This window comes from Choloepus didactylus, chromosome 15 (assembly GCF_015220235.1).
Source record: "Choloepus didactylus isolate mChoDid1 chromosome 15, mChoDid1.pri, whole genome shotgun sequence".
Classification (NCBI taxonomy): Eukaryota; Metazoa; Chordata; class Mammalia; order Pilosa; family Megalonychidae; genus Choloepus; species Choloepus didactylus.
Genome location: NC_051321.1, coordinates 19,931,376 through 19,953,624, shown reverse-complemented (window position 1 = coordinate 19,953,624; position 22,249 = coordinate 19,931,376). Strand labels below are relative to the sequence as shown.

Here is a 22,249-nt window from a genome sequence, read left to right as displayed (position 1 = left end):
ATATAATATAGTATAGTATAATATGGTATAGTATAATTAGTATAAGATTTGACATAATAATAGCTACTACCCCTAGAGCTGAGATAGAGGGCCCAAGGAAGACACCCCCACCCCCACCCCCGCCTGCTTGCCTGGATCTGGGCTGAGATCCAGACCTTGCTGTAGACGGCATGGCCACGTCTCACCTCATGTGATGGCTGAGAAGTCACTGTGGTGCTTTGTCAGTGGAACTTGCTACAAATCTGCCCTCTGGAACTTTCCAGATATTTGCCCTGCAGGTGCCAGAGAGAGCTATCCATGCAGAGGTGCCTCTCTGGAAGCACTCTGCTACAAAACCACCTGAGAGGGGTGCCCAGGGAAGTTGCTGGCTGCAGGGTGCTGCCAGCCACTAGGCGCAACAGGAGCTGGGCCCTGGGGAAGCCACTTGCCCTGCAGGAACTGGGCGCTGGAGAAGCCACCTGCTCTGCGTAAGCTCCATGCTGCAGGAGCAGACCGGGAAGGAAAACTCCTTCCTCCTGCAGTGTCTCTCCAGCGCCCTCTACTGATCAGGCACTGGTGAATGAAAACTCCTTAAAGGGCCCAGTTCAATTTACACAGAGCAGGCAAAAAGGATAGATTTGGAGCTGACAGGCAATAAGTAATAACAGGTACAACAGGAATTCCTCCTTTTGGGGAATAAGAGCATTCAGCCAGACCCTGAGTGGGGAAGATACCTCATTGGTGGGGCCTGAGCTTCCCATTCCCACATGGTATTACAGAGGCCTTCTGGTGACCCAACAGGGACCCAAGTTTGAATTTAGGAGTGGTATTTCTGTTGATCTTGGTGGAGTCCTGTATAAAGTAATAGTCTGGCTTGAACCGTCCTGTGGAGACTTTGCGAAGCAATCTCTGGTGGTGCCATTTGGGGGTGCTATGCCCATTAGGGCAGGGGTGAGGGGCTTACCAGGATTAAAAGCAACATCTTGGTGACCAAAAGAGATGAGGGCTGGCAGGAAGATCCAAAGGGACAGGCCCAGGAACCCCTGTGAAGCCAAGTCTTTGGAAGCCATCAGAATAGTGAGGGGAGGGGGTTTCCATGGTGAGGGAGAAGGTTTGTGCTACAATCATGTATAAAACCAAGTATAAAAAGAAAGGACAAAATAATTAATTGGTCTAAGGGCAGAGAGACACATGAGGTGCATTTAGAAGAGAATATCATTTGGATCCAAAGTTCTCAGTTCAATTATTATTAAAGGAAAAGTTCCAAATCATTTTTTCCCTTCCATGTTTCTATGATTTTACTTGATAAGGCTAAAATTCAGACTCAGAGCAATCACTTTGGAATTTCCCACCCCAGCCCACAATAAAAAACTGAAAATAGAAAGTTTTCCTTCCAACCACCTATCCATTTGAGCCAGTAATGAATTCCTGTGTACTAACACATTTTAACATTTGTATGATATAATTTATGGTACAGTCTTCTTGTGGATGGCAAATTCATTATTTTTTTTTTAAGGCAACCTGGTCCTGGTTCTGCCACTAACAAGCTGGTGACTTAGGCAACGTCTTTGAGCCTCCCTTCATTTCTTTATCTATAAAATAAGTAAGGAGATTAGTTGCTAGGGCTCCTTCCAGCTCTAACACTGTTTTTAACCATTTATCAGAAATAACCTGCAAAAAGTTAGATCTACAAATTGCATAAATTGGGAAGAAATTTATTTGCTTTATTAATAGCATTCTTCCTTTCTCAAATGATTCACAATCAAATTCCTTTGAAAAATCAAATTATCTTGGTGTCCAAAATGAATCCAAAATTTCAGGAACATGGGTATTAAATAAAAAGTAGTGCAACCTTCATTAGAAATAGCATTGCTATGTGTAAATATATTCAGGAATTTCAGGATTTTCACAGAAGTTAATTATAATTAATTATTCCCTTACAGTTGCCTAAGCCCAGTCTTTCTTTGAACCAAGAAAGTGCGCTTCACTGGTGAGATTTTAGAGACAACAGTGAAGTCTCAGGCCTAGGAGAAAGCAAGAAGAGACAAGATATGGTTTTTGCCTGATGTCACACCATGAAGGTTTCACTCCTTTGGTTCAAGGCACTGATAGTTCTTTAAAAACAAATCTCTTTGGTATGAATAAAACTATACTTTCTTCTCAGATAATTAAACCTCACTGCCTGAGTTAATTAGTTGTTTCCCTGAGGGCTCCTGGAGAGAAAGGCACTTGGAGGCCTCAGTTGAAAACCCAGGGGTGAAGAAAGACTGTGGGGGGGTGGGGGCGGGGGATGGGGGGGTTGTTGTGGGGTATAGGGGTAGGGGTGAAGTGGATTCGGTGGAAGCCACTGTCTCATTCTTGACTTACTCAGGGCCACATACCCAGTGCTTGACACATGGGGGCGCTAAATAAATATTTCGTGAATCATTCTGGCACTAGATCGCACCAAGCAGGCTGTGAAGCAAGTTTGGAACTTGCCTGGGAGAAAGCTGCGTTAACATCCTCATGCTCACGCACAAGGGAGGCACACCCGCGAGTGGAAGCAAAGTTTCGGAGGCCGGAGACCACAGCAGATTCCACGGCTGGCCGGAGGGGTCCCAGCCTTGGGCGAAAGTAAATCATGCAGATGTGGACGCGGAGCCTACCCCCTCCCCTCGGGGACAGGAGCCGCACAGGGTGGGGTCAAGGGTTTGGCTGGGGAAGAGCCTTCTGGCTACAAGAACTCCGTTCCCGAGCTGATGCAGAGGCTCAGGTAGAGGTCCTAGACAAGAGGCAGCCGTGGGAGGTGACGCTGTGTATGAGGAAGCGCGCGGCGAAGTCTGCAGGGCGTGCTCCCCAGTTTGCGTGTCCGGGGCCACTCTGCCCATGACCAGCTGTGCAGAGCGCGCTCTCCCGGGTCATTGAGCTCCGCCAGTTTTGCAGGAGGTGCTCTTCCGGGGACTCCCCGCGGCGGCGGGAACCCTGAAATCTTTGCAAACTTCGCCAGCACGGTCTCCAAGTGCGCGGCCACTTTGCAGAGCGCGCTCTTTGGGATCCGCGCCCGCGGCGGCCCGGGCGGCTTTGCGGGCGGCCAACTTTGCGGAGCGCATTCTCCCGAACCAGGGGCGGCGCCCGCAGTCCCGCCCGGTTCCTTGTCCTGCCCCGGGCGGCTCCTCCCCCTGCCGCGCCGGGGCTTTTACTTTCGTTTTTGATTAAGCGGCCCCAGACCCCTGCTCCGGAGCGACAGAGACGGCCGCGAGCTCCAGCCTCCCGGACCGCCGTGGGAACGGTAACTGCAGCCCCCGCCTCCGCCCGCGCCTCCCCGCCGCGCCCTTCCTCCCTTCCTTTCCCACCCTCCCTTCTTTCCCGCGCGGCTTCCACTTCCCCCGCCGCCCAGAGCGCGGTTATGGGGAGGGAGGCCCAGATGATAGTCGCTGAAGCTTTGGGGTAGGATTCTTCCCGCGCTCCGGCATCGCTTACTTTCTCGGTTTATCCTCCTTTCCCTCCTAGCGGGGGACTTGGCACACCCCGTGTGCTCGGGATTTGGAAGAGGAGTTCGTTATCTGTCAGGCAGGTTAACAGCAAGGGCCCCGGTGTCAGACACGCCTGGGTTCTAGTCCCCGTGTCCCTGCTTGGCAGTTGTGCGTCCTTGACCGTCTCTGTGCCTCGTCTCTAAGTAGGAGTACTGGTGATCCCGGGCTGTTACGGAAGCTGATTGTGGTGCGCCGCTAAGTACGCGCGAGCTACTGCCATTGTTGGGGTAACTTTCCTGCAAGGCTCAAGGAGGTGCCTTAAGGAGGTGAGAAAAGGCCGGCGATATGGCCCCCCAGACTGCAAGCGACCTCGCAACCCTTCACCATTGTACTCAGCAGTGCGATTTTATGAGGCAGTAAAATTGCTTCAAGTTGGTTTCCGGATAAGTCATTCCTACGCCTTTGCCTGGACTCATGAGCAGGCCATCCTGGCCCTGACCTCTGTTTACTAACGGGCGGTTTCCTCCTTCAGGGTCTCCTAGGCAGCGCAGGCCTGACCTTTGTTCTCTGTTCTTGGTGCCGCCACACCTAGGTTCATAATTCATCTTTGGGCGCCGGTGAACTGTGTGGCTTTGAGCAGGTGGCTTAACCTCTCTGAACCTCTGTGAAGAAACCTTGGGATAGAGGCTGCAGTCTCCTGGCCGAACTGAGGACCGGGTGAGACAGTGGAGCCCTTGAGTGCCCAGCAGACGCTCCCACAGTGCTCGAGGTGAGAGGTGGAGGTCTTCAGGGCCTCTATTCTCTGAGCCCTTTTAGGACGATTGCTTTCATTGTGATAGGAAACGGGTGGAGAACTGTATTATGTGACCTATCACGGGAAGCAGCTGAAATGAGCCCACCCCCCCTTCTCCATAAAAAAAATCCAACTCCAGGCAATGGCTGGGAAATGATTTCTTACCCACATGTATACCAGCTGCCCCAACATGTGGTCAATTGTTATGAAGCACGTTTAGAAATAAAGCTAGAGGAATTTCTTCCAGTCTCTACAAAAGCCATTTAAAATATGGATGTGGTTTTAAAATACTGGTGGAAGTCAACAGTCTTGAGTTCTGTGGGCGGTGGTGATAATACGGAATATTTATGGAACATTTGGAATGTTCCACAGTGTGCTTAGCATTTTACATGCATTGTTCCGTTCAGCTTCCCAGCTATCCAGGACTTCGGCACTGCTGTTTCCCCATTTTATGGATGAGGAAACTGAGGCTCAGAGAGGTTAAGTCCTTTGTCTAAAGCCCCAGATCTGACGCCCCCCCCCCCCCTTCCCCCGGGCTCTCAGCTGCCCTCCTGGGTCCCTTTAGGTCTGTTTTCTGCTCTGAGTTAGCAGTTTATTCAAGACATTGAAAGGTTTACAAAAACAACTCAGGTGTAAGATTTATAAGGCAGTATGTATTGAGAGCCTGCCGTGGATGTGGCACTTTTCTGTGACTGGGGTGGCGAGGGATGATTCAGCTAAGCTCTCAATCTGCAAATAGCTACAACCTGTGGACAAGAGTGGAGCTAATAATAGCAGCAATAACTGAGGGTCTCCTCTGTGCCTGCCACTGTTGGGGCTTTTATGGGCAATTAAATAAACAGTATTCCTCCAATGACTGCTCCTCTGGCATGGACCCTAAAGGGACAGGTACAGAAAATCACCCCAAGTGAGCCACCCTGCAACACAGTGGGGCTGAGATGGGCCTAGATTTTCTTTGTGTTTTGTGAGGAGGAACAGAAATAAGGGGTCGAAACCAGGCCATGCTTCTTGCAGCAACTTCCTTCTTGGCTTAAATGATGTGACCGAGATCAGGCACCCCACTCGGTCACCACCCTGGGCTTTGGACGTCCTTTGGATGTTTCCAGAAATCAAACCCAGTCTCATAGGAATGAGAAAGCAAATGCCAAGATTTACAAATTTAAAGGAGTAAAGTACCCCTACTGTTGACTTGTTTTAGAAATTCTCTCTGGCACGTTGTTAGAAGGAAAGCTTTCTGTCCCTCCAGACTGTGTTCAGCAGCAACCTAAAGAGAGTTGTAGGTTTGAAACAGAAGACCCTTGGGGCCTAGAGTTTGGATGGAAAGTTCTGGAAAGCCTCTTCCATTCGAGCCATAGCAATTGGCCTGAACTTTGCCTCTTTGTAGCCAAGTCCAAGTGGCTAGGAAGGATGCGTTTAAGGTGCACCCATCCTTTGATGGACTATTTCAGATGCTCAGCGTTTAATGAGCTGAGTCATGTGCAGTTCCCAGAGCCTGGAGCACCCTTTACCCTCCCCCCCCCAACCTCCCTCTGATTCTCCTTTACCCAGTGAACTTCTGTTGGTCCTTCAGATTTTAGATCGGACATTTCCCTGAGAACCTTCCCTAACTCCTCCAAGGCTCAGTCAGGTCCCCTGGTATGGCCAGGAACAGTTCTCTCATGTGGCACTCTCATAGTTGCAGTTAGACATTTACACCATCTTTTCCTCAACATCTGTCCCCCTACTTGGCTGGCCCAGATCAGTTTTGCTCACGGGTGTATCCCTACCTCCTAGCACAGGTCCTGGTACGTTAGACTTACAGTAAATATTCACTGATAGAATGAACAAATGGAGTCTCCAAAATTCTTTTGAGCCATCCCAAAATATTAAAACAAATGTTTGACTTTCTTAGGAGACCCTATGCTTAGAGGCGCCCCCCTCCCCCATTTTTTAAAAGTGGAAATCTTGTTTTATCATCATACATCCTAGATATCAGCCTTTATGACTGGCTTTAGCAAAAGGCTCAAGGCTTAAACACTACACAGTGAATGTGGTGCCTTTTTTCTGATGCTATTTGTATAACTTTAATTAGTTTGAAAACATTTAAATGAGTGCTTTGTTAATAACAGTTGGCATTGAAAGGTAACTAAGTCTACATAAAAAGGATAAAGAAAATTATTGAGCATTTCCTGAATGCCTGGTCTTCCTTATTCTTGGCTCCTCTACAGATGGGACTGTCTCTAATTTTGAGAAACATTTTGGGTCCTAATTTGAAAAATCTAACCATTTCCCTTTGGGAGTCACATTGGTAGTGATGGTGGGAAGGTTCCTTGTGTGTTGGGAAGGAAGACAGACATCTGACTTCTAGGGGTCCCTGTAGAGATCTGGCCGGGGGACTCTCCTTCCCTCCTGGTTCTACCCCACTGTGCAGCTCACCTCTCAGGTAAGCTGAAGGGTGACATGACAATACCACTTGGAGTTCAAGGCCACGAGGTCATGGCTTGGCTTCCTTGGACATCTTCCCCTCAAGCTGAATCCTTCTCCCTGCCTTGCCGGAAGCCGTCTACTTGTTTGCAGTTCTGAGGCATAAGATGTTCTGCAAAATAGGTGCCTGCATGTATTCCTTCTGAGTGAAAGCAACCTCAGCGAGTGCTCACAGGACTGCAGAACTGCGTGGAACTGGATCCGCCAACTGTGGCCGCACTCTGAAGTTGCTTGGAGGATGGGACCAGGCAGAAATTGGAGTCCCCAAAGTTTTCCCATTGCTGCCAAAAACTGATCCCTTCACAGGGAAGGAAATGGGACTTGATTTAGGAGAAATGGGCTTTCCTACTAGTTCTATTTCTGCCTGGCTGTGTCACCATTAGCTAATTCCTTTCCTTCTGGGCATGTATTTCTTTCAGCCTTTCATTCTATTAATGTTTATTTAGTAAACACCTTCTGCTTGCCAGGTATTTTGCTAAGTACTGGGAACATAGCCTCTGCCGTCAGGATCTTACATTCCCATATAGGAGCCAAGCAATGTGCTGTGAAGGGAATGGGTGTGGGGTGGGGAGGGGGGCGGGGAGGTGCCATTTAAGCTAACTTCTGAAGATTGACAAGAATTGGCCAGGTGGGCAAAGATGGCATGTCCAGCAAACATGGATGGTGACTTCCAGAAAGAGAGTGCATTGAGCCAAAACAGAGGCTGAAATGAGCATGGTTGTGCCCAGGGATGCCACGAGCTGGGTGGCTGAATGCTGTAATGGTGAGGAGTGGGCTCCGGAGTGCTCGTTGCTGGGTTCAGACTCAAACCCTACTCTTTACTAGTTATGGGGCCTGGAACAAGTTATTTAACCTTCTCTGACCTTAGCTCTCTCACCTGTCAGTGGGGTGGGGAGTCATAGAGTTGCTCTAATGTAGTAATTGGGAATATTATGAAAAATAATGCCTGTAGAACAGTAAGCACAGGAAAGGATAAGTGTGAGCTTCTATCCTTGTTATTTTTATCACATAAGACATAGGACAGTAGTTAGTCTAGCGCAGTAGTTGGCACACTTTTTTTAATACCTTAGGCTTTGTGTGTTATACAGTCCCTGTCGCAACTACTCAACTCTAATTGTAACAGGAAAGCAGACATAGTCAATTCATAAAAATGAATGGGCATGGCTGTGTTCCAATAAAACTTTACTTACCAGAACAGTCTTCAGGCCATAGTTTGCTGACTCTTGTGCTAGACTAGTGGTGCTGAACTCTTTCAGCTTTTGTTTATCTGGGAAGGGCTTAGTCTCTCCCTCCTTTTTGAAAGAAAATCTGCCGGACATAAAACTCTTGGTTGACAATTGTTTTCTTTCAGCATTTTAAATATTTTCTCTCACTGCCTTCTTGCCTCCCTGGTTTCTGATGAGAAATCGGAACTTAATCATATTGGAATTCCCTTGTACCTAACTCATTGCTTTTCTCTTGAAGCTTTCAGATCTTCTCGTTGTCCTTGGCATTGGGAAATTTGACTACTATGAGTCTGGGTGTAGTTCTTTGAGTTTATTCTGTTTGGGATTCATTGGGCTTCTTGAATGTATATATTCATATTTTCTGTTAAATTTTGGAAGTTTTTGGCCATTATTTCTTTGAGTATGCCTTCTGCCCTTTTCTTTCTTCTCCTTCTGGGACTCCCATAATACGTATTTCGTATGCTTGACGGTGTCCCACAGGTCTCTTGGGCTCTGTTCACTTTTTGTTATTGTTTTTCTTTTTCCTCCTCAGCCTGAATAATTTCAATTGTTTTGTCTTTGAGATCACTAATTCTTGCTTCTGCCAGCTCCAATCTGCCATTGAAACCCTCTAGGGAATTTTTTTTATTTCAGTAATTGGGATCTTCAACTCCAGTATTTCTATTTGGTTCCTTTTTAAAAATTCCTTTCTCTTTATTGAGATTCCCATATTGTTCATTCATTGTTTTCCTCATATCCTTTAGTTCTTTCTCTAGGTTTTCCTCTATCTCCTTGAGTGTATTGAGGGTCATTTTTTTAAAATTCAGTTTTATTGAGATATATTCACATACCATACAGTCATGCATGGTGTACAATCAGCTGTTCACAGTACCATCTTATAGGTGTACATTCATCACCCCAATCTATTTTTGAACACTTTCCTTATACCAGAAAGAATCAGATTCAGAATAAAAAATAAAAATAAAAAAGAACACCCAAATCACCCCCCCCCCATCCCACCCTATTTTTCGTTTAGGTTTTGTCCCCATTTTTCTACTCATCCATCCATACACTGGATAAAGAGAGTGTGATCTGCGGGGACTGAGCTTGTACCTCGGCTTGCCAGGCCTGGGCCAGGGGACCTGATCACCCCCTGGGGAGGGTAGTAGGTACGGGCGTGAGTGCCCTCTGCAGCCCCCCCGAGCCTGAGGAGCGAGGTCAAGGCAGCTCCCTTTTCCTCACCCAAAATGCCACTGGCAGGGGAGGCTTGCCGGAGGAAACCGCCTTTCTCCCAACTGCCCTTTCCCCACTTCCTTATCTTACCCACATACTCCCTTGTGCCAAGGCCACTTCTGCCACCGCCAGTGCGCATGCACCGTGGCCCAAACAACCCCCGCCCGCTGCAACGGCTCCTGAATCCTCTCAGAACCAATCCTAGCCCCTCTCCCTTCAATATTGCCATTTTAGGCTACTTCACCTCCTTTCCAGCCCTGCCCCTCTTACCAGCCTATATAACCTGTAATCACCCCTGAATAAATCTCTTTGGCGCATACTCCTACTGGATGAAGAATGTTTTTGTCCTTATCGCCGCCCTCCACACCTTGCACGCCTCTCGCCGAGGACTTTGGCCACGTCCTCCGCCTCGCCCTCGCCTCCGGGAAAGAGCCCCCGCCGCCGGTACCCTTTAAGCAGCCCCGAGAGCTGAGGGCTCGGCTACCGGCCGCCACTCCCCCTAGAAGCAGTAACCCCGACCGCAACTGGTGCCCCGTGTGAGGAACGTCTCCACACGACAGTTTGGCAGGTCACCCGCTCGCCCGGACGCCTCTCCAGCTTCCCGTTTCCTCGCCTGCAAGGTAGGGCCGCCTCTCCCTCGCCGCTTCCGGAGCCGTGGGAGGTTCCTTGCTCCGAAGCCGCTCCTCCCTTCCCCCACGCTCTCTTCATCCAGTAGGAACTCCTCCCTTCCCCCACGCTCTCTTCGTCCTCTTGTATGCGCACTTCTATGACCCCCGTTCTTCCTAACACTCTCCCTCTTCCCCTCCATTACTTTGCTGTAGTTCTTTGTATCTTTATTTCCTCATTTGGTGCCGTGTGCCTCTTTGCAACTGCCCCCCCTGACTGCTCTCGTTGCCAAAGGGCACTGCTTTCTGCTCTCGCCGTCTCCTTCGGCCTTGCAGCCACAGTTTATCTCATTCTCTCTGCTCAGTAAACTACTCCTCCTTCTCCTCCCTGCCAGCCGGCCGGCCCGGCTCGGGAACAACTCCCCCTCCTCTCCCCTCAGCTATGGGTAATCGTATATCTACATGTCAGGCACCTCAAGTTCGTGCTCTAGCGGGTCTCCTAGACACGCATCGCTGTAAAGTGTCTGTCCGGCAGCTGCAGATATACTGGGATCTCCTGCTGCCCTTTAACCCATGGCTCACCACTTGCCATCTTTGGGACCCTGTTACTTATGATCGCCTTATTGATCGAGTCACTAATGCCATGGAACATGAGAGCAAGCGTTTCCCTCCCGGCTTGCTCCCCACCTTAATAACCATCCGCTCCTGCCTTCAAGGCTCCCTCCCCCCTGATAGAGGCCCCGTTAAATCCAAAGAGGCCCTATCAACCCAGCCAACAGACTCAGATAGCGATACTAATTCAAATCATGACTCGGACACGGAGTCCTTAGTCGAGCAGATTAACAACGCGCTCGAGGTGACTCCCAAAAAGCAAAATAACACTGCGCCACGCCAAGATGGCGAACTTCCTCCTTCTTCTTCCATCCAGGGGAGGAAATGCTCCGGTGATGACATCAGCCCTAAGCTGGGCCGGAAACCGCATATGCTTTACCCCGCCCTTCCACAGGGCGGAGCTAGTCCACCATCTTATGCCTTGAACCCCACCCTTTCACAGGGCGGGGCTAATCCACCATCTTGTGTCTTAGCCACGCCTACCGCGCCGCCATCTTGCGACGCTTGGGGCCTCCCACTCCCGCCTCTCCCTTCGGCGAGCTCCCCCTCGGAGCCGCTACCGGCAGCTGCCGCCACTCCTTCCACCCTGCCGACTAACAACCCCTGGCTGCCTTCAGCACCTCAAGGCAACCCTTGGGGCAACGCTCCCCCTACCCCCACTCCCGCGCCAAGTCCTCTGCAAGCGTGTCCTCCTTTCTCTCGTGCTTTTCGCTGTTTTCCTCTTAACCTTGCCCCCACCCCACAGAGGCCGCATGACTGGTATCCCATTGACTTAGATACTATCAAGCAGCTTCGCAAGGCCGTCAAGGAGGACGGGTTAGGTAGCCCATATGCTTCCCAAATACTACAGGATCTCGCCATGAACTATTGCCTCCCCCAAGACTGGGCCTCGCTTGCCCGTTCAATTTTTAACCCCGGTCAGTTTGTTGACTGGCGTGCTCACTTCCAGGCAGAAGCAGCTAAGCAAAGTGAGCAAGATGCAGCCATTGGAGTCTATCACCCCCCCGAAGCCTATTTGGGCACTGGAGCATTTCTAAATGCGTCTGCTTATATTAATACACCTGCCACCTTTTGGCCTATCCTTTGGGGAATCGCCTTACGAGCATTTGCCAACTGCTCTACCTGTCGGCCTAATAAATTCACCAAGCTCTTCCAGGAGCCGAGTAAGCCTTTCACCACCTTTGTCTCCAGAGTCGAAGAAACCTGCGCTCAAAAGGTAAGTAACCCCCAGGCCCAATATTACATGTGCCCATCCTCAAATCCTGAAAAATCGTACTGTAATTCCCCCAACGAGTACTACTGTGCATACTGGGGGTATGAAACATTAGCCACTAATTGGAAGCCTCCTGTTCCTGATCATTACCTTACCCTAAAGTGGGCCCCTACAGGGTGCAAACTCCCTACTGTTAACTGGCTCGGCCAAGAAAGTAAGGGATCCTGCACACATCTTAATCTTACAGTGCAGCTCCCCACTAATCCCTCCTGGTTACTCGGTCAAACTTGAGGCTTCAGAATCTATGAAAAAGGAACCAACCGAGGATCACTTATTCTAATAAAAAAGGAGGCTGTAAACCAACCATACCAAAATACTGCATTAAGAACACCCTCTGGCATAGGTCCCAACCAAGTCATTAACCCCCTTTTTCCACAGCCTTCCAGCCGCACCTCAAGTACCAGCAGCGCATCCAAAAACTGTACCTCAGCTACAAATAACGCATCGCCAACCCCACCACCCCAGCTTCCTCTGCCCCCTTCTCGTTATTCCTCTCCCCTCCTCAGCCTCATCCAAGCCGCCTTTGCCTCAGTGAACTCCTCCAACCCCAATTTTACCTCCTCCTGCTGGCTCTGCCTCTCCACCTCTTCCTCACTGTACGAGCCCGTTGCCTCCAACCTCTCCTTTTCAGAAAGCACAGAAGACAGCCCCTCGGAATGCAGTTGGAATACCTCTGCCGTCCCCCTAACATTTCATTCAGTCTCCTATACAGGAAAGTGCGTCCGCCCTCACTCCAGTAACTCTCCCGACCTCACTGCCTGTGCCAGCTACTCATCTCCCAGCAGCTCGGCAAAATTTCTCATTCCTCATAACTCCTCCCAATGGCTCTGTTCCTCTACAGGACTTACCCCCTGTCTCAGCACGAATATCATCAGTGAATATAAAGAAACTTGCCTCCTAATTGTCCTTATCCCTAGGGTCTTATATCACAGCGAAGAAGACTTCTTCCTCCGTCTGGAAAGAACTGCAGCTCCTGCCCTTCTGCAAAAGCGAGAGCCCATCACCGTCCTTACAATTGCCTCCCTCCTAGGTCTTGCCGGCGCTGGCACCGGAATCGCTGCGTTAGCCAGTCAAGGCTCCGCCCTAACTCACCTCAGGGCGGCTGTTGACGAGGACATTCGTCACCTACAAAACGCTATTTACCATTTAAAAAATTCTGTCAATTCCCTCTCTGAAGTCGTGCTCCAAAACCGCCGAGGTCTTGACCTTCTCCTCCTCAAAGAAGGAAGCCTCTGCGCCGCCCTAGGAGAAGAGTGCTGTGTTTATGCCAATTCCACAGGTCTCGTCGAGGACAGCCTGAAAAGGGTCCGAGAGGGACTGGAAAAGCGTAAAAGAGATCGTGAAGCCACCAGTTATTGGTCCAGTTTTTTCACTCCCATCCTCCCATACATCCTTCCTTTTCTTGGCCCCCTATTAATAATTATTCTAGCTCTCATCTTAGGACCCTGCATCATACGCAAAATTGTCCAGCTTGTAAGAAAACAAACAGATGCCATTTTTTCCTCGTTCGTGCAAATCCAGTATCAGCGACTCGCCACCTCTGACGCCCCCCACTCCAAGATGACAGCCAACCCTCCGCGACCTCAACGCCACCGGTCAACCCGCCGACCGCGAGGCCCTTCTCAATCACCTGAACATCGCTCTCGCCTCGAGTTCCAGCTTCTCTGAACCCCTGAACTTTAAACCCCTGAACTTTAAACCCCTGAACTTTAAACCCCTCACCTTCGCCCAGCCCGCTGCAGCGAAGCCCTTGTCGAGCGCCCGGGCACCACACCAACACTGAGCTCCAGCCTCGCTGAGCCACCGTCAACCCCTTTTTCCCTTCCCTGACCTCCCCCTTCCCTCACCCTTAGCGGGCCTCTCCGGTAAAGCCTCTTCCTCTAATTAGAAAAGAATGGGGAATTGCGGGGACTGAGCTTGTACCTCGGCTTGCCAGGCCTGGGCCAGGGGACCTGATCACCCCCTGGGGAGGGTAGTAGGTACGGGCGTGAGTGCCCTCTGCAGCCCCCCCGAGCCTGAGGAGCGAGGTCAAGGCAGCTCCCTTTTCCTCACCCAAAATGCCACTGGCAGGGGAGGCTTGCCGGAGGAAACCGCCTTTCTCCCAACTGCCCTTTCCCCACTTCCTTATCTTACCCACATACTCCCTTGTGCCAAGGCCACTTCTGCCACCGCCAGTGCGCATGCACCGTGGCCCAAACAACCCCCGCCCGCTGCAACGGCTCCTGAATCCTCTCAGAACCAATCCTAGCCCCTCTCCCTTCAATATTGCCATTTTAGGCTACTTCACCTCCTTTCCAGCCCTGCCCCTCTTACCAGCCTATATAACCTGTAATCACCCCTGAATAAATCTCTTTGGCGCATACCCCTACTGGATGAAGAGTGTTTTTGTCCTTATCGCCGCCCTCCTTGCACGCCTCTCGCCGAGGACTTTGGCCACGTCCTCCGCCTCGCCCTCGCCTCCGGGAAAGAGCCCCCGCCGCCGGTACCCTTTAAGCAGCCCCGAGAGCTGAGGGCTCGGCTACCGGCCGCCACTCCCCCTAGAAGCAGTAACCCCGACCGCAGTGATCCACAGGGTTTTCACAATCACACTGTCACCTCTTGTAAGCTACATTGTTAAACAATTGTCTTTAAGTCAAGGCTACTGGGTAGGAGTTTGATAGTTTCAGGTATTTACTTCTAGCTATTCTGATATATTAAAACCTAAAAAGTGTTATCTATATAGTGCATAAGAATGTCCACCAGAGTGACCTCTCAACTCCACTTGAAATCTCTCAGCCACTGAAGCTTTATTTTGTTTCATTTTGCATCCCCCTTTTGGTTAAGAAAGTATTCTCAATCCCATGATGACAGGTCCAGATTCATCCCCGGGAGAGGGTCATTTTTTAAATTCTTTGTCTGGTATGTCCAAAGTCTGGTCCTCTTCATTGGTGGTTTCTGTATTTTTATCTTGTACATTTGGATGATCTGTCATTTCCCATTTCTTTGTCTTGTAATCTTTTGTTGCTACAGTGCATTTTAATATTTTAAAGTGTTAACTCTGGGATTTAGTCTCTGAGCTGTCTGTTCCTTAGGTCTGTATCCAGCTAATGATATGACAAGAGATGTCCTTGAGTGCCAGGAGGTAACAAAAACAAGCACACCAAAAACAAGCACCTTTCGCAGTCTGCAGATTGGCTTTGCTTTGACTGGTGGTCTTCTTCAGAGCTAAGTCCTTTTATCAAGATCAGCCCAAGGCAGATGTGAAGTGCAGGGTGCTCTGTCTTGTCTGAGCCTGGGTAGAACTCACTTCTTCTCCTGAGCTTGTGCTTGCTCTTGGCGTTAGGAATTCCCCCATTTACAGGAATTCAAATGCACCCTCTACTCCTTTGCAATAGACATTGACCCCTTCTGGGTGCTGTGTTGTCTGAAATAACGCAAGTAGTCCTTTGCCCCAGGCCGCTTACACTGCTGTAGCTATCTGGAAGCTGCTTCTCTGCCTTTCTGACAAATTCTTGGAGGGTAAGCCCAAAACAAGTTTCCTGATTTGATCTTTTAGGATTCTACCTGATAGATTGGCACTGACCTACAGGCACCCAGTGTGCACATAGGGGTTACTCTGTTCCCTCTGGATCAGGGCTAGGGACCCATGATGGGTGCACAGGGTGGCTCCACACTACACAGGGCATGGGTGGGAGAAGGGCTAGCATGAGCTTCACCTCCTGTTTTTCAAGTTGCTTTTTCTTGATTCAGCTCTTACCCAATTATTGCAACTCTGGAGTTTTGAGGAAGGTGCATCTGCCAGTTTTTGCTGATTGTGTAAAGATTCTGTGGGGAGACAGCACTGTGGAGCATTTTATACTGCCGTCTTGGTCGACCAGAAGGAGGTGCTGTTTTTGAACTGGATTTGGATGATGCAAGGCAAAGGATGAGACCTGATAACCTGCCAAGAATTGAGGGGGAGTGTCTTAACTGTTAGAGACCTTCCACAGTGCCTCATATACAGTGAGCATTTACCAAAATTGTGGATGCTAGATTATAAACTCCCTAAGGGCAAGAACTTTGCTTGCTTCCCTGCTAGGTATCCAGTCTCTGGAACGATGCCTGGAATATATATTTGTTGCTCAAACAGTGGAATGAGTTGATGCTGCAGGAACCCTGGGGCCTAAATATGCAACACTGTTCACCTCTCAGCTTAACTGAAAACTGTGTCACCTAATGAGTTTTATTTTAAAATATCACAATACTGAGGGCGCCACCTGATACCAATTTTCTGGGTTTTTTTTTTTTTCTACTCCAAGATGGCAGATGATCAGGGCTGTGTCATGGACCAGGGAGCTGGAGATTCCTCAGAGAATGACACAACCGATGCCAAGCCAGACCGGTCTTCCTTCATCTCATCAATCTGCAAGTGAGTTACCTTTGTGGCTGGGTTAGTCAGGGGCCACGGGCAACAGGCCTGCCAAGCCTCTGCCACCCCACCCTCAGGGAAGGGGATATTCAGGGAAGGAGGTGGATGCAATGTGATCTAAACAAATAAATTTTTCTAAATCATTCGTTTTCTTGATTAGCTATTATTAATCAAAATAATTGTTAAATAGAAATTGCATTAAACTTGCAACTTTTAATGGGATAGATGGCACTTTTAAAAAATTAATTCATGAATTCATGGACAAATGATACTGCTAGAATAAAAAGGCATTTAATATCACTACTTTTTCCTATTTTTCATTAAAGATATAAGCAGCAGAGAAACCGTGAATAAATATATAGAGATGGCAGGAGTTTTGTTTTAGTAATGCCATTCAATTCTTTTAATTCCTTCTGAGCTATGTGCCAAAAATGACAACTCAATTAGGTTCTTCTTCAATTGTATTGAAAATAAAGAATCGGAAATTACCTGACTTACAAAAGGAATTGTTACCCAGCTCTTAGAGACTTTTATTTTCTCAGTTTCTGGGAAGTACACCGGAAAGGCTTTATGAAAAGTTCTCAAACAACAGTTTAATTAAACTTGCTTGTCTTTTACTTAGAGGCAACTCGTTTAATCCAAAATACTCAAAAAAGAGATAAGGTAGTTAAAATAGTGTCAATACACATTTGCCAATATCATTTTTTTAATAGACCACATGCTTTTTTTATGTGTTTTCGTCAAGATCTTGGAACTGTAAATGTAGCTCATTCATATAGGAAAAATGTTTGCTGTATAATCTAATTGGCAAAGCCACCCCTCCTTGTCAAGCCAGTCAGCCTAACCAGACTTACTTTCTATCACTAAGGTCTGATACCTTTTTTCAATTCAGTAAATATATTATAAGGCATCTCTGTGATAATCGTCTTGTTTCTGAAACTTAATTCTAAGACAGATGGTTGGATGGGTGTATGGATAGACGGATGGAAAGAAGGAAGGAAAGAAGGAAAGCTGGGCACAAAGCTTAGCCCTTTGTTTACCTCCTGGATTCAGTATTCATCAGTTCTTTGCTTTGCTCACACAGGACTCTAGCTCAAAAGCATTATGGTTTTGGGGAATAATTGGGGGATGAAAGAGGCAAGATCACTAAACAAGATATATCATCATTCCCACCCCATTCTAGAATATAATTGAATTTGGAGCATCCCATTGAGGCCCTAAAAGCCATTTCTAATGCCATGCTCATCCTTATCCAACTCCTGTATGAGCAAGAAGCCCCACCAGAGTGGGGGACTCACGGAGACTCACGGAGACTGATCTTTCAATTGTTCCTTTGTTAGATGCCCAGGAGGTTTACACAGCATGTAAAGTTCAGGCTGGGTGCAAAGTCTGCCCCTCTTTAATGCAGTGGAAGATGAGAGACTGGGAAAGAGGAGGTGGAGTCTCAGGGAGATCAGTATTTGAAAAAAAATACAATAGAAGTTGAGGATCTGGCAGTTTATTCCCTTAAAACTGTCTGTGTTTGCACCCCTTGGAAAGTCTTTAGGTATCCCATGTGAAAACTTGTTCTTAAAGAGCCACTGATCTGCAAAAATATATGTATGTTCAGTGGTGTGATATTTCTGACCCTTGAGTTCCTTTTTTTTTAAAATTGTGAATTCCAGTATACATACATGTTGTGTGTATGTCAAAAGTGACAACTTTCAAAGTACGATCCCACAAGCAGTCAGAAAGCAAACCTTAAAGAACATCAAGGGTCACAGCTCCATAACCCCAGCCATTTCCATTACTGATGCACAGTTCAACAAGCAGTTATATAGGTAACTTAAACAATTCCTCTGGGTTACAGTTTCACAGTCTCAGTCCCTTCCCTATTATGCAGTACAAGGTAGATACAGAAAGGTGATGACTTTTAAAGCACAATCCAATGGGCAGCTATAGAGCAAATCCCCATAGGCTACAGTTCCACCATGTCATCTGTCTCCTTCCAGCCATTCCAACACTCTAGCATCCAAATATATATTTATAATTATATAAAATTTCAGCATTCATAGACCCCCGTCAAACCCCATCCTGTCCACTGCCACCACTTCCCCCACCCAATCCCCCTCTCCATCTTCAGGGGTATCTAGGTAGTGAGCACCCTACCTTGTTCATATTGAAAGGGGGTGTCAACACTGTGGAGAAGGGGGCTGCATCTGATTGTTGTTCTTAAAGAGGCTGTTGCCTCTGGGTTTTAGGACTTGTCTGACATAAGAACACTGTGGTGGATTTAAGTTTCTGAGAGAGAAAACAGTGAGTGAATCTTTTATAGAATCTCAGGTAGGGACCTAGGTATTAGGGGACTACTTTTGGTAAGGGCATGGCATACTGTGGCCATTTGGGATATCTAGCTGGAGCTTACGTTAGAGAAACCTCTCGGTTTCTCTTGACTCCATTTGGGATCGCTCAACCACTGTGACCTCAGCTTGTTACCTTTCTTTTTTACCACTTTTGGTCAAGAAGGCATTTTCAATCCCTCACTGCCAGGGCCAAGCTCATTCCTGGGAATCATGTCCCATGTCACCAGGGAGATTCATTCCCCTGGGAGTCATGTCCCTCTTGTGGGGGGGGTGGTTAATATATTTATTTGCCAAGTTGGGCTTAAAGAGAGAAAGGCCACATCTGAGCAACAAAAAGAGTTCTCTGGAGGTGCCTCTCAGACATAATTATAGGAGGGCTCAACCTCCTATTTACAACCCTAAATTTCACAAGAGAAAGTCTCAAGTCATGGGTTCCTAACTTCACTTAATATATATTCTATCTCAAGATAACCAGTTTCTTACATTATCTTCACTGAGTTGTACAGTCATCATCACTCTCAACTTAAACAATTATCATCATTTAATACACTCCAGAGCTCTTATCAGCTGCTAATTATTCATCCCTAGTATTAGTATAGAGTTGGTAAGATATTCCTATTAAATATAGTCTTTAATATATAATGGGTCATTTTTTCCATGTTGTACTCCCCACCCATGTAGCCATCTATCAGGGATGCATTCAATTTTACTAAAATTGAATTTGGATTTGTGGCATACCCTTCAAATTTAGAGTTTTCCTTCCATTTTTCACTTCAGTATGGTGGAAGGTTATTTTTTCTAGCGCAGTGTCACCAGATTTTAAATTGACCACTTGCGATGCCATTTTGGTCACTGATTTCATTTACAGAGCGACAGAGAGGTTCAGACCCTTGCACCAAGTCACACATTTGATGAGGGGCGGAGCCAGGATGTGAACCTGGACTCACCTGCCCCTCAAACCGAGCTCTCAGCCCACTGTCTCTGCAGCCACAGTTCTGTGCTGGAGCCTGCATCATACCGGGGGATGCAGTGGAGATCAAGGTCAACCTGGGCACTTCCATTCCTGCAGGGAAGGCACAGGACAGATCACTGCTGTGTGATGGTGTTAGAAACGGGCAGAACAGGGATCTGTAGATGCAAAATGAAAGAGGACCCAGCCTGGTCTTGGGGGTGAGAGAAGGTCCCCTGGAGACTTGCCATTTGTGCTGACACTGGAGAATGAGAAGGAGTCAGCGGTAGTGGGGTTTAGGAAGGCTTGTGGCAAAAGGGATCCCAGACCCTTCTTAGCTGACGGGAATTTGTGTGGAGGTGAGGCAGGAGAGGACATTGGGGAAATGAGCAGGGGCCTGATTATAGAAGGGCTTGACTACAGCTTACGTTGAAGATTCGGAATTTATCCCAAAGACAGTGGAAGTCACTTAAGGGTTTAAGTAGTAGAGTGACTTGAACAGTTATGCCTAAAATAAAAACATCTGCGCTGCAGCTGCAGAAAGGAGGACAATGGACCAGAGAGAGCCGTTGGAGTTCTCCAGATGAGGTGAGGTGGGTGGTTTAGGCCTGTGGGACCAGGGGCAGGGCAGGGCAGCAGCCAGGCTCCAGTGACGTCTGCGAGGTCAGAGCAGCAGGACTCAGTGACCTAATGGGATGAGAGGTGCAAGAAGAGAGAGACGGTGAGGCAAGGGGCAGCCCGCGGGGAACTGGGTTGACATCATCCAGTAACCACAGAGCACTTCTGCTAGAAAAAGGGGCAAGGAACCGATGTTCTGTCAGTAAGATTTATGTTGTCATAATGGCAAAGCTGTGCTAGTATTTGCTGCCTTTCATTGTTCTTTTGACCGTTCTTGCCACCAGAGTTTTATTGCCTGAGACCTCCTAAGAATTTGGATGGTGTCGGGGACTAACTGTATAATGGGGTGAGACTCTAAGGTGTGATTCAGAACAAAGCAAAGGGTGCCACATCTGGCCCAGCAACACCTTCACTTTAACCCCTGTGCCTCCAGGTTTCTAGCTGGGATGTTTCATTCTGCTAACATTTAACTAACTTGGGTGGCCTGGATATGGCACTGGGGAGGCTGGTCATAAAGGAGCATCCCTATTAATCGGGAAGGGGCTGCGGCCGTTCCGTGGCCCTCTGAGTTTGCAGGGGCACCTTGTGTCCCACACATCTGAAGTTCCAGGGTGCACCGTGTGGGAGCCGTGGCCAGGAAGCTCCTTCCTCCTTCCAACCCACCCCCAGACCCCTTCTCTAAGGTAGCCCAAACCCTGTCAGGCACGGGAGGGAGGAGGCAGTAGGCCCCCTACCACCCCTTCCCTCTGCTGACACACCTCCCCTGGAGACAGCCAGGATTCCGGGAGACTGAGAGCGGGCCCCCTTCCCACAACAGGCTGAGTGGGCTCTGGCCCCAGCTCCTTCCCAACCTCAAACTCGGCTTGGCTTTGTTGTCTCAGTGCCACTAGGTGGCAGGGCAGCATTGTTTAATTCCATTCCATGGGCCACGAGTAATCCAGACTATTCTTTATTTTTCTTTTTAAAGAAAGGTATTTGAAACATTTTTCTGATTATTGAAGGAGCAGAATAACACGAAGGAAAACTATCCAGAATATTTTTTTAAATTAGTAAAGTAATTTGACTTTTAAAAATTATTTAAAGGAAATAAATATAGGTGGATTCATTACTATTAATAAGCCACAGCTTATCAGACATGGGCCTTGTGTCATTTGTGGACGTGGAAAGGGCTCTCTCTTGATGCAAACATAACCCTTAAGCACCTGCCATTCAAGTTAACGACATGGTCCCTGCCTTGGATATAAATCCAAGTTTTTATTGAATGCTTAGGCACAAGGATAGAAAATGCCTAATTGCTGAATCATAGGGTACTAACTGGGAGCCAGAGGAGACCGGGGACGGGACAGTGGGAGAAGGCCAGAGAAGTTGGAACTTGAGTGTCAGAAGAAGCGGAGGACTGTCAGGGGACTGGAAGGGCCTGCCTGTTGGGGCCAGTGGTGGTCAGGCCAGGCGGTAGCAGGTTCTGGGAAGGTGGGAGGCCCTTGGACCGGGTGGGTTCGCTCCTGCTGGCACGGGCCATGGGGTCCATTGAAGGTGTCAGGCCCAGCCCTGCCCGGCAGCCTGAACGATGTCCTCTCCCAGGAACCCTTGGGCTGTGAAATCAGAGGCTTTTGTGGTTTAAGGTCAGAATTAAACAAAAATGAAAAACAAGGTAGCAAAGCAATTTCCCAAGAATTTCCCCAGGGCCTTCCTGGAGCCCCCTGTGCTCCTGCAGAAGGTTTTGTTCCCACGGTGAAGAGGGCAGGAGAAAAGGCTCATTTCCAAAATGTGATCAACTATTTTCAGGGCAGTGGCTCAGATCACGTGGGCTTTATCCTCTACGTCATCTTTGTCTTCCAGCTCTTGTCCCCTTGGAGGGTGTTTAATAAATGCCACTTGATTATAATTCTTCTTTCTCCTGGACTGCAGCTTGGGTTTCTCCACCAGTAAGTGTTTTATGTAAACAGGCCCCTATGAAAAATGTGTTATTTGTATAATTATAAGAAAGATTCAGGTGGCCTGCCTTTTCATTTGGGGAGAAAGTGTTTCAGAAGAAGCAGTGCTTTGCAATTGGAGAAAAGAACAAAGAAGGCAGACCTTAACTTTTTCCAAAGAAAATGTTCCAGATTCAGTGAAAGCCATTTGGTCACATTCACTGATTGAAAGAGGTCAGGTCTGGGCCCCTTAAAAGAATATGGACATTAAAGCATATCCAGGGCATTTACTTTCTGATAAAAGAAGCCTTGAAATTCAGGCTCTAGAATACTGGATCCCTCTCTCCCAAGTTTGTCTATCAAGAGTAATAAAGATTTGTTTGAAACAATTTTATTTAGGTGAAATTCACATAACATAAAATGAA

At 48.1% G+C, this 22,249-nt stretch overlaps 1 protein-coding gene across 4 annotated transcripts in view; it reads left to right on the top strand.

Moving 5' to 3' along the window:
- The first annotated feature begins 2,522 nt into the window (after window positions 1-2,522).
- CASP7 (caspase 7) overlaps window positions 2,523-22,249 on the top strand; it is a 40,525-nt gene continuing 20,798 nt past the window's right edge. The window contains exons 1-2 of one of the 4 annotated variants that reach the window (XM_037805109.1): window positions 2,523-2,592; window positions 15,893-16,002. In XM_037805109.1, the coding sequence (XP_037661037.1) occupies window positions 15,893-16,002 (110 nt within the window). In that variant the 5' untranslated portion in view covers window positions 2,523-2,592. Of the gene's footprint in view, window positions 2,593-3,179; window positions 3,248-3,363; window positions 3,406-3,434; window positions 3,758-15,892; window positions 16,003-22,249 lie in introns of those variants that run through there. The other 3 variants (XM_037805108.1, XM_037805111.1, XM_037805110.1) reach the window with 3 other exon arrangements.